The 12,165-nt window shown below is 43.9% G+C and overlaps 1 protein-coding gene across 19 annotated transcripts in view; it reads right to left on the bottom strand.

Annotated features, from left to right (window-relative positions):
- The window catches only part of robo2 (roundabout, axon guidance receptor, homolog 2), a gene marked incomplete at its 5' end in the record, with an annotated part of 312,546 nt that overhangs the window by 130,681 nt on the left and 169,700 nt on the right, over positions 1-12,165 (bottom strand). For all 19 annotated transcript variants that reach the window (XM_079674667.1, XM_079674665.1, XM_079674654.1 and 16 more), the window contains one exon: positions 9,178-9,504. In XM_079674667.1, coding sequence (XP_079530793.1) covers positions 9,178-9,504 — 327 coding nt within the window. The remainder of the gene's footprint in view (positions 1-9,177; positions 9,505-12,165) is intronic.

The following is a 12,165-nucleotide window of genomic DNA, read 5'->3' as shown; positions in this document are numbered from 1 at the left end:
CTTACTGTGCCATTTAGGCATCAAATGGGCAAATGTTCATCGTGCAAGTTGGACGAAAAAGAGGGAGTTTGGAGTCTGTTACAGAATGTGTGCAAGGGTGTGTGTTGATTGGCATGTGCCTTTGCAAAACTTGCCTTGTGTACCAGATCAAACATCTATGGGCTGCTGTGCTTGTGTGCCTTTGTGTGTGGAGGCCTAATTTGCGCATGAAACAGGAGAGCGTTAATGGCTTTTAAAGATCGGTGGAGTCAAATGAGCACACTCATCAGTTAGCCACACACCCCTTGGTGATCACTCAGTGTCGTTAGATTTCATTTCCTGTGGAATAAGAAGATCATTATGGATCCAAGACAAATCCTTGCAATTACAACCACGCTTAGGATGATTCACTGCCATCATTTATGTCTCACTGGGTGGTGGGTACTGTTGTTTATGGCATTGTTGTCAACAGAAATCATTGCAAATACACTAACAATGACAAATAATTATTAGAATTTTACTCAAGCAATATCTTCCTTAATGCTATCCATTAGGATTTTCTCATCAGCAGAGTAGGCAGAAAGATACAAAGAACTGCTCAGACACCTATCTAAACACATACACAATGAAACACAGGCAAACATGGGAGGCACCTGCATGTTCGTTAATAGCTTTGCCCTGGACAGTGTAGAGCACGGGGGCCAGCAGCAAGAGGCACTGAGATAACATTCTGCTTAGCATTTGAATAGGGTGTTCTGATTTCTATTCAGTTGGCCTTTGGCCATGCTAGTGCTTAAGTGGTCTGGGCGAGTCTGTCTTGTCTCTCGTGTGCCAACCAATGTGCAGGCTCATATCTGGCCATGTGAAATGTCTGTCGGTGTCCCTGTCTGTGTGTCTGTCCGTTTGGCTGGGTGAGTGTCTGGATGGTTAATAATCAGCCTGGCTAGCTGCTAATCATCATCCCAGCTGCAGAAGCAGGTGGCCACACATACCACAGCTTCCAGTCTCATTCACCATGTGATGTCATCTAAATGCACCTGGTCACAACGCTTTACACATAACTGAGAAAGCCAGATTCCCCCTACGTCCCCCCTATGTGTCTCTGCTGGTCCTGAAGATGAGAACCGTTGACATTTATTCTTCATCTTGTGAACTGGTGGCTGCTGAATGAACAACATTAAACTTGTTTGTCCCCTCCATCACCTTCGCCAAGCCTGGGGTGGACCCCAGAGCAGTCTAACAGGCAGAGGAAGCAGTTAGGACAAACTCCACATTGAACTGGGAAGCCATTAACTCTGCAAAACACAAGGTCACCTTCAACAACACGACACAGCAGCCACCCAACTTCCTCTGCTGATAGGCCCAGTGGATGCAGCGGTGCAGTCATGTAAAGGTCAGGCTGTAAAACAGAATGGCATCACAGCTGTCTCACAAACCCCACGCTCAAACATTTGATCGTGTCACCCTTCACTTTTGAAAGTGATCAAAATGCTTTGAGTATCACTTTCAAACAGCAGGAAAGGAAATGAGAGGAAGGGAGTGGGAAGGGGGAAAGAGGAAAGAGAGTGATTGAGGGAGGGAGACGAAGAGAGAGAGGGAGACAGCAGAGACTGGATGATCAGGTTACAACTCTGGTCTGCAGCTGTTGAGGGCTCTGGTGGCTGATAGGTGTCCCTTACAGCAAATGTAATCCTAGCCAAACACAATATCTGTCCACGCCATCGGGAGATCACCAAGTCATAACACATCCGGGCCCACCATAACTCTGCTGTGGCCTAGGGCCATGGGAAGCCTGGTAACAGTTTAAGGGACTGTAAAAAACAACTATTTTAGATTAAATCAACATAAAACTTGCAAGAAGGGAGGACCTGATTATGTTTTTCTTTCCAAGCCCACAAGGCTGGCAAAGTTCTACACTATGAACTCTCAACTTCCTATGGCCAGCTTGGAGTGTATCCCATGTATTCCCCTCTAGTCTCCTACTTCCTCTCCATCCACACAGTTCAGTTGAGAATCTAATGAAGCTGAAATGCTATGTCTCCTATGTTCCCAAAGGGCTACTTTAAGCAGGGACTGCCATTAATGTTTGCACAACTAGAAAAACATCCAAAAAATACATTTAGCTTAAGCATTTTTGTGTACACTTGTGTGAGTGTGTATGCGTACTTGCTTGTAAGTGCAGAATAGCTCAGAACAAGATGTATTCATCAGAGTGCCGGTGTGCAGTGTGACAGTCGTAACCCAAAATAAACTGGCTGCATCTTGGGTCTGGCTGAGTCATGACCCTTCCACAAGATCAATCCCGAGCAGTATTTGTCACCTTTGTGTTGCACAAAGGCATGTTTGTGTGTGTGTGTCTGTGGGAATTAATGTGTGTTTAAGGTTGTGTGTGTGAAAGTAACTATGGAAATAATGGGCAATTGAACCAGCAACATCAGTGCAGAAATAACACAACATTCCACACGCCAGAGGGTAAATCAATTCCAGCGACATTCGATTCAAACCCATATCAGCTAGTGCCTGAACTTCAGCGCTCCACCCCGTCACCTCCTCCCTGCTCCATATGATGGATTACCATCTCTGGCAGTCTCGGAGGGTCGGAGAAAGAGAGAGAGGAAGGCTGGTGGGGGAGGTCAGTCACTACAGGGACACATTCATCGGAGGGGAGCGTTGGGTTAAGGAATTATGTCTTGACAGAGATCTAGGGAGGATAGGAGAGGGCAAAGGGTTCTCCAGGGGTCAAAGGATCCAATCCTGACTGGACTCAATGGCAAGCCACCCTAAGAACGCAGAGCCCACAGGGATTTCACTCAGGGCCACATTTTTGGATTAATTTTATTATCACTCACTACTCCCTTTGCCCACTTGTCAGCAAATGGTGTGGTATCAGATATAGTCATCTGAATGCTGCTAAAAAGCACACCTGTGCAGTCAATTAAAATAGACTTAGAGTCTAAATGTGTTATCTACACACAGGCAGAAGGACGGATTAATAGACTGATAAAGTTAGGGATCTTCGGGAAGGTAATTTGATGATCAAATTAAATCTACTTGCTGAAAAATTGAAAGCTACATGGGGCTTGAATTAATTAGAACCATAAGTCAATATCAAAATAGAAATCAAAGAACTAACCACCCATGGAAGCAGGAGCCTCTCACCGTGTCTGTGTTTTAAGGCTGATCAATATTCAGCCTGCAGACAGTTTTCAATAATTTACAGCTCAGTCGGCATCCAAAGCTGTCTGATGAGAATAAAAGAAGGGGCAAGACATGGCAAGTTTACTTTATAGCTTGTCTGAATGTGTTCACTTTTTAAAACAATTCTGCCAAGCCGGTACAATTTAGCGACTCCATTTGAATGCACATTTTATATTTTAGTCACTGCAGAGCGAGCACCCACGGTTTAAAGTGCTGGGTGATGTGACATGTGAGGTTGGAGTGGGGCAAGGAGAGAAGTGTCGGCGAAACACTGCCAGGAGAGACAAAGCAATAGCCCTGCATTGTCAGAGAGGAGAGGCCATCAATAACAGTGTCACTATAAAGAGAGAAAGAGGGAGAGTTTGAAGGAGCGAGAGTAGGGTTTATAAAGGAAACACAACAAAACCCGGTCCGACGGGTGCTTCATCTTGCCGGGCACTAATGGGCGTGAGAAGCGGCTGGCTCAGCATTCTCTGCTTGACGGCTCACTCCTCTTCTGACGGGCTATGGCATCCATGACGGAGCGCCACACACTTGTTTAATCCAGTTTATACACTCGAAGGTGAGACACAATGGTCAAAGTAGAGATGTAGAGAGTGAAAAAAAAAGGAAAGAAAGAGACTGATAAAGGATTGAGAAACATGGTCAAAGGTCATCCCATACTTGGATCTTATTATGTGCTGCACCTTCTCACCACACTTTCCATCTCTGTCCTCATGTCTCGCTGCACTACTCTATTATTGCTGTCATTATTCAGCTGTAGAGATCCACAGTTGATGTGTGCTCTATTTCCCATCTTCAACACTATACTTGTTCCCACTGAAAGTAAGAAGGTAACACAGATGGGCTTTTTTCCCTTGGTGGAGCAGGGGAGGTCAGAGCTGGGACACAAGGCCCGCTGAGGATAGTAAAAGTGTAGTCTCAGGAGTTATCGTGTGTGTGTGTGTGTGTGTGTGTGTGTGTGTGTGTGTGTGACAGTGAAAGGTCAGAGTGCTGGTAGCGACCGCAGCATATTTCAATGATTTATCTTCCTGTTTAAATAACTGCAGGACAGTCTCTTTCTGTGCATTGCAGGAGTCTAGTAGTGGCGGGAAAATTCTCATTTACTCTGGCCATCTGTGGCTAATAAATGTGAGAGAGCAATATACATGCTGCTGTGGAGAGCTGGTGAGAACTGTGTGTGTGTGTGGATGTGGATGTTTTTGTGTGGCCATTGTGTGAGTAAATCCCAATAGATAACAACACCTTTTTACGGAGGTCAGCAAACTCCAGCTGCACGGACACAGAGCTGACACATTTAATCAGGGATTTCTCCACCCTCGCAGTTTATCGGGGGGGGGGGTTATTTCTCACACCCTCGCCTGCTCTCACCATCTCTCTTATCGCAGGGCCACATGTTCACCTTTTTCGGCATCTTGATTTTTTTCCAAATCACTTAGTCTTTCTGCATATAACTCGGCGACCTTTCGCAATACATTTTAATATTCCTGGAATATTTACAAGTTAAGTATCTTTCCAATATTGCAGCTCTATAAAGTGAGCCAAAACAGTGCCAAACATATAAAACACAAACAAACATATTTAATCAAAAATGAGAGTGTGCTCAGTATTCAAGACTGCGTTTGATTTCCTAACTGTAGCATGCGTCATTAATGTGTTGGTAATGGTTGCATTGTTGCTGCTTCTTTCATTAACCTTCATTATTTCTCAAGGAGTTCAGCGCAGATTAAACCTCAGCCTACCGGGGTTTATGTGGGCGTGAGGGCAGGTGTTTGTGTACACTTTTGTCAGAGTGTGTTAGTGTCTGTTGATTGTGTGCTCACTGTCATTCCATTTGCTCATCTCTGAAATGGAGTAATGAGTCCAGATGAGCTTGTGGAAGGCTCTGCAGTGCGGCTCAGCCTGACTCCCCACCTGGCCGGCTCCTCCTGGCCTGTCCCTTTATTAGCTTCCCCTCATGCTGGACACAACAGGAACAGCTTGGTACCCTCCTCCTCTCTTCACCAATCACACTTCTCCCAACTCTATTTTCTTGCTAATTACCTTGTTGTACGAGCACCAAATGCTCACTAACGATTCACTTAATTGCAGAAGTGGTACATTAGATGATATCAAAGGACCTTTTTAAAAGTCATCCAATCCCATTACAAGCGGCATTTAGAACCAACCCAAGACATCTGTTTCATTTCTGTGTCATTTGCATTTTTAAAGGTTACAATCTGAGGGAAGCGGGAAAAGATACAGATCTACACCATAATCTACACCTGAAGATTATGTGTGTTGGTTCGTTAGCAGTCCCTCTCTGACCAGATACATTAAATACACAGATAACAAACATGTCAGAGGGTCTGAGTCACTAGACTCGATTATAAGTGCAACTTGTTCACTCTCAACACACACATGCTGCATATCCACCTGGAAAAATAGGGCTAATTAACATGTTCCTTGAGATCCTTTCACCCCAGGTGTGCCTTGTCACCCTTACATATACAGAGATATCCGCAATGCTAGCAATTTATTCAGCAGCGGTGGCTGCAGCTAGCATTTTGAACCAGGCTTCAGAATGATTTATGAACCTGCTCATTGACCTAGTTTATGCTGAAAAGAGAAAAGGGAGCACATCTCCTCCTATGTGCACGTCCTACATTCATCCCACGGAGCTGGCCTGCAGTCAGACTTGGAGAGCATGGGATTTAGAATGAGATTGAGCGTTCAGATACCCTGTAGGCAACGTGTTTACAAGTTTCCTATCTTCTGAAGTACAGGACAGTGAACAACACCTATAATGAAATGTGTTCCCAAATGCAAGCTATGTCCAAACATTGTCCTCACACTCTTAGATAACAGAGGGCAGCTCATGCTCTTGCCTCCCCAGTTGTGAGCAATATCTGTTCAACATCCAACACTTAAAGGAGACAAGTGGGAAGACTAAACCCAGTAACAGCACAAGTCCTCCCAATCTGGCCCACATTAATAATGCAGAGGCACCTCTCAGAGGCCTCTCCCCCCTCTTCCTCTCTACTCCACCTTTCCTCCTCTTACAGAGAGAGTGGTGCCCAGCTTGATGTCCAGCATGCAGCCGTGCCGCTTTGCTCAGTGCACACCGAGTTCAATCCAATTCAGAGCCGCAATTAAATTATCTCGCCAGGGTCCTGCTCAACCACTCGTGAACGGGAGGGAGCAAAGGTGTGTTCAATATGTGGGAGGGAGAGGGAGGGAGAAGACGAGGGATGTAAGGGGGGGGCATATCATACACACAATCCCAGTTCAGCATGGATATAGATTTAAATGCTGCTTTTTCCTGTGCGATTAGCTGTGGCTTAACAATCACTAGACGGATGTCAGGACCTGATAAAGCTAATCACTGCAGTAAGCCAATGCTGCGGGATTCAGTAGCCCACCCCACCTTCTGCTCCCCCAGCCCCACTGAAGACATGGCGAAAAAAGGAAGCAGAGAAAGCCTAAGGCTCTAAACTACCGAGCATGGAGAGGTCCATAAAATCTATAATAGCCTTATATCTGGAAAAAACAAAAAATATATAAAGAAATGTTCGTTGAAATGTCCAAAAAATTCATATATGATATACTTTATACATATCATTGCGTCAGTATTTGATCTACAATTAAACAGCCTATACAACTGTATATTTCAGAGGATGTACAGTATAGTTATAAAGTGGGGGGGTGCACTCAAACTATGACAAAATAGCTCTATGGCAACAATAATGGCGCTGTGCTGATTCTGTCCATTCTGGTGCCTGAGGCCAGACACTTGATTGGTTCAGACTCCAATCCTGCAGATCAGCTTCAGGACATTCCCGCTTAATATCCTTTAAACTACTTGTCATTAAAATTGCAACAAGTCATTACAATCTTATTGTAATACCCTTCGGGTATATTTCCTTTCTTTTTCCTCGTGCCCTCAATGCACTCTATTGCCTCTACACGCTATGATCCATCCATATTCTAAATGTTTTTATGAACAATATTCTACTTTGATAAAACCTCATTTCACTATCTGTCACGACATAATCAAGTAAAATAGTGACTGTCCATTTTGAACTGCAGTTGACCCACCAGCACAACCATTTCCTTCACCGACACTCCATCAGTCAGGCCAACACTGCTGTCATTCCCAAAGATGTGCCTCAGGTTGGGTCAGGTAAATAGAAGCTCAATTGTGTGAGGTAATGTAGAGCCATTTTCGTTTTTGTTCTGTACGTAGAATTGGAAAATCAAACACTTTGATAAACAATTAAATGTAGATTGGGAGCTAGTTTAATTTTCTTTTTTTTATTATTCTTTAATGTGGAAGGTTATTTGGGTTTATCTACAGTACATGTACAGTATGTGGCCAGTACAGTAAGTGGAAATGATGAAATTACATGATGAAAGTAGACAGAATAAGGTCTTATTTGGAGCCAATGGTGTTTCTTTATAGCTGTTTCCCAATAATGTGGCCTGGGGCTTTTGCCCTGGTCCTTTCTCTATCAAACCCAGTATCACTTATAATACCAATCATACATGTTCTCTTATTTCTTCACCTTCCTTATCCCCTTATCTGCAGGTTTCGTGACCCCTCACCTTAAAGCCATTCATGGAGTCAATGCCTCTATTCAACCCCCTCTGCTCCTCAACCCATATTACATGAGAGAGGGAGAGATCAACTGAAAAGAGAGGCTTAAAAACAGTATGAGAGGGGAAAAATAAAAATAATCTGGAGTCTTCATACATTTTTCATGAATTTTCATTTAGACTGGGAGAGCCCTCTTACAGCAATCGATAGATCAAGCTGCTGTCACGCAGTTAGCACCTGGGGGCAGCTGGGAGGCCCTCAGGAGGGCAGGGGACTGAATCCGAGGCAAAGACTAGCCCCCCCTTCAACACACGAAGTCCATTTCCCAAGGATAACACACCTAAATCCCATTTACTTCCACTGATCATTGTAATCACCTTATCAATTATTTTACAGGTTGTCCTAAAAACATAGACAATTTCTGCAGTTTTTTTGTATGTTCACAACAATCAAGAAAAATCTTCTCAACAAAAAGGCTTCTTGGCTAGCATTTTACTCTAATAATGACTCCACAATGCCTGAAGCTCATACCTACTGCAAAATGATACGTGAAGCATCCAACAACACATTTTGTAGTGGGATTATCTCATGGACCTAGTCCCTGTTTGAGACACAGCAAGCCCCAGGTAAAACAACAAAACGACATAAGGACACAAAGACTTTACGCTCCACCTTATGGGCAGTTGAGGTGCCTAGGAACCGCTCCATAGGAAGCCCAGCCTGAAGCCTGTGGGGGGGGGCTCATCTTCAAAGGTAATTTGATCCACAGCTCAGGTTCTGCCTGTCAATGTTCACCAACACAGCCCAGGCAGCTTGTGTCAAATGTCCCACAGGACTTTGATCTGTGCCTGCCGTTCTACCCCCACTCACCTGTGGGAGACCCATATCTACCATACCATCATGTCTCTCTCATATAGTCTGAGTGTCTGCAGACCACTTCAATAAAAATCCCTTGAAGTAAAGAAAGGATCATATTTAATTCAAGTGCTTGCTGGAGAAATACTCTGTACAACAAATTATTCCACCAAACTCAACGTGAGAACACCTCTGAGCTTAACTGTCCCTTTAAGATCTACAGGAAATGAGTGCAGTGTTTTTATGATAATAGAGAACACAGAAAGCAAGATGAAGTCAACGCTTATAAAAAGGGCCATTTCAGTTTCCTCAAATAAATTACTGATTTGTTTACTGTTATTCCCTTCAGTAGGGACGGCACTTTCCATTATGAATAAATGGAAGAAAGGGATAATAGATACTGCTGACAGGAAATGTAAAAATTGTACCCCTTAATTCTTTCTTGTGCTACATGTAAATCCAGTCTTTCCATCATCGGGAAGCAGATGATTTTTGAGTTAAATTAAATATGCAAACAAATTTGAATAAATGCCACAAAGAAATGAAGAAGAACCAGGAGAGTGACTCACATGCTACTTCCAAAGAGGCGTTGCGGCTGACGGCTTCTCCCAGGTAGTTCCGGGCCACACAGACGTAGGCTCCTTCATCCGGCTTGCTCCGTCGTCCGTGGACGATGCGCAGGAAGAAGAGGGAGCCACTGGGCAGCAGCATGCGGTGGGAACGTGGGTCGTCTTTGTCCGTTTCCACCCGCTCTGCATCCTTGTACCACTCCACTGTCGGGGTTGGCCGTCCCTCAGCTTTACAGTTGAGGGTGGCGGGCTCCCCCTTGGAGACGATCAGGTCAGAGGGGTGCTCCACAATCCGGGGTGGGGAATCCTCCTGGCGCAGACGGGATCCTGGGGGAGAAAGGAGAGATACAATTAGTCATAGAATATTAGCGTGAAGAATTTAAGCCTAATTTTTCCGATTTTAAGTCAGAAGCCTCTTCCATTAACATATTAGCTACCAGACCACTGTTTGGAAAATAGGGAAAAGATAAGGGTTACATTATTAAAAAACAACTCAAAGTAGCAGATTACATATCCTTTCTAGCTAAGCCTCAGGATAATACAGAATGAGCTACAGGATGTTGCAGTTGCACAGGTGCATTGTTCATTTAAAAAAAAATCAAATTTGTAATAAAATTATGTCAAAATAATATTATAACTGCCTAGATGTGAATATTTGTAAACAAAACTATGAATACATTAATAAAACATTTCACTAAATAAAACAACTGATTTGTAACTGAACAATGATCTACATGCATTACAGAGCGCAGCTGCCTAAGAGGTTTTCTTTTGAAAACTGTATTTATTCAAGTACTTGACCGCAACTACGAACAATATCCTGTGTTTCTTACTAGCTGTATTCTAAATAACTTTAATTAACAAACTAACATTATTTATTTTTTTACTCAGTGCCATCGTTATGCAGAACTGGAGAAACAGTGGATTCATCACTCCAACTAAACCAAAAGCTTTATTGGTTTAAAAGCATTTTAAAGAAACATATATTGGACCCTTTAATAATCACTGTTTCAGCCATCTGCTCTTCTCACCCCTATATGCTGAGGCTTGTTGGTAATTGGACCCACGGGTGAACAGTGAGTGTAGACAGTCATCTTACATCGAAACTAATACACATACAAATCATATGTTTGGTTTTCAGCAAACAAGTCCACTGTTGTAGAAGTGTACATGTGACGTGAATATGAATGTCAGGGTTTAGACTAATGTCAAATGCTAATCCCCTCTGGCTGAAAACCTTTGCCCACTCCCTTTTATTAGGGCTTGCAGTGGGTGAGCTTTGGGGTCTGGCAGCTGAGATAATGGTCCCCATGTCAGAGTGCTCTGTGTGTCTGTGACCCAGCTCTTAAACATGGAGATAAGAAGCTGTAGGCCACACAAACACATGCAAACACACACACACACACACACACACACACACACACACACACACACACACACACACACACACACACACACACACACACACACACACACACACACACACACACACACACACACACACACACACACACACACACACACACACACACACACACACACACACACTCACTCACTCTCTCTCTCTCTCTCACACACACACACACACACACACACACACACACACACACACACACACACGCACACACATTTACATCACAGAGGCCCTGGGAACCATGCAACAATCAAAGAGTTTGATCCAGCATCAAACAATCAAAGGCACAGTAAAGGGAATAGGGGATAAGGCAAACTTTTCCAACAGCCTTTCCTTTATCCTCTTTCCTTTGAACCACATTCAATACCCCATCAATAACTCTTATTCCGTTGGCAGCAAAATGTTAACCAGCCAGTGTTTTTATTTAGTAGAGTGCTTGGCCCTTTGTCTTAGAATTAGTTGTTGCAGGTGGGCATGTGATTGAGCTGAGTTGATGACTCTGCTCTTCCCCGGGGCAGTGCAGTGGGGTAATGGGCAATGCCTGCTGCACATAAGAGCAGCGTACCACATGAGCCTTTGTGCTTATGTGAGGGCTAATTTCAACATGGAATGAAGGCAACACCGTGGTGGCTTCAGCTCTTTGTTTTCCTGGCTTTGCATATGTTCCACTACCCCTTAGACTTGAATCTCGAGGGAAAACTGAGACACGCCGTACCCTGGTCTTTTGTACTGATCAGCACAACATACACTTCCAAGACTCTTGGGTGTGCACACAGACATACATGCACACACACACACACACTCTGTTTAAATATGCACTAGTCCACTAGTAGTCTGGCATCAAACAGTGGCATATTGACCCCGGAACAGGAGGTGGTCTGTTCTCTCTTCTTCCTAATTTGGGCTAATTCCCTCCATTTCCCCGTCATTGATTAGTGATCAGGCCTGGTGTCATCCTCTAAGTGGGGCCAGAGACAGGGGTTTGTGGGAGGGAGGGGGTAGTGATATCCTGATATCCAAGTGCATGATCTAATCACAATGGTATTATGTGAAAATCTGAAAATAGACTATTGGAAGTGTAACAAAAAAACCTTTAGTATGCTGCTGTTGCTGGCTGTTTTTACAAAATTATTTTCAGCATTGGTAGGGCAACAGGCTCAAGCAGTCTGTTTCCCTGTCAGCACAGGGGCAGAGGGGCAACTTTGTATTCTGGCAGTAAGTGACCTAATAAATGAAGCAGTAATTAACACTGTGACATTGATAAATGGAGGGCAAGATAAAGGACAGACACAGAGACCCCCATCTCCCTCAGATGGAGTGTCAAACGCACATTTATTCTTATCTCATCGGAGCATCTGCTTCCCTTATAATCCACACGCCCCGCGGTGGCTTTCCACTAAGGCCAATGCGCATGCACAGCACTAAACTGTGGCGACTCCATTCGATTTATATCAGTCTAATTTCTTTAAATCCAATTTGTATTCCAATCTACTGCCTTCTAATCACTTAAACCTTGAGTCTCCATCTGCTCTACTCTTTCCGGTGGAAATGAAAACAGCAGATGCCTCTACAAT

Source organism: Notothenia rossii, assembly GCF_949606895.1.
Source record: "Notothenia rossii genome assembly, chromosome: 4".
In the NCBI taxonomy this organism is placed as follows: Eukaryota; Metazoa; Chordata; class Actinopteri; order Perciformes; family Nototheniidae; genus Notothenia; species Notothenia rossii.
This window is presented reverse-complemented; position numbering and strand designations above follow the sequence as displayed.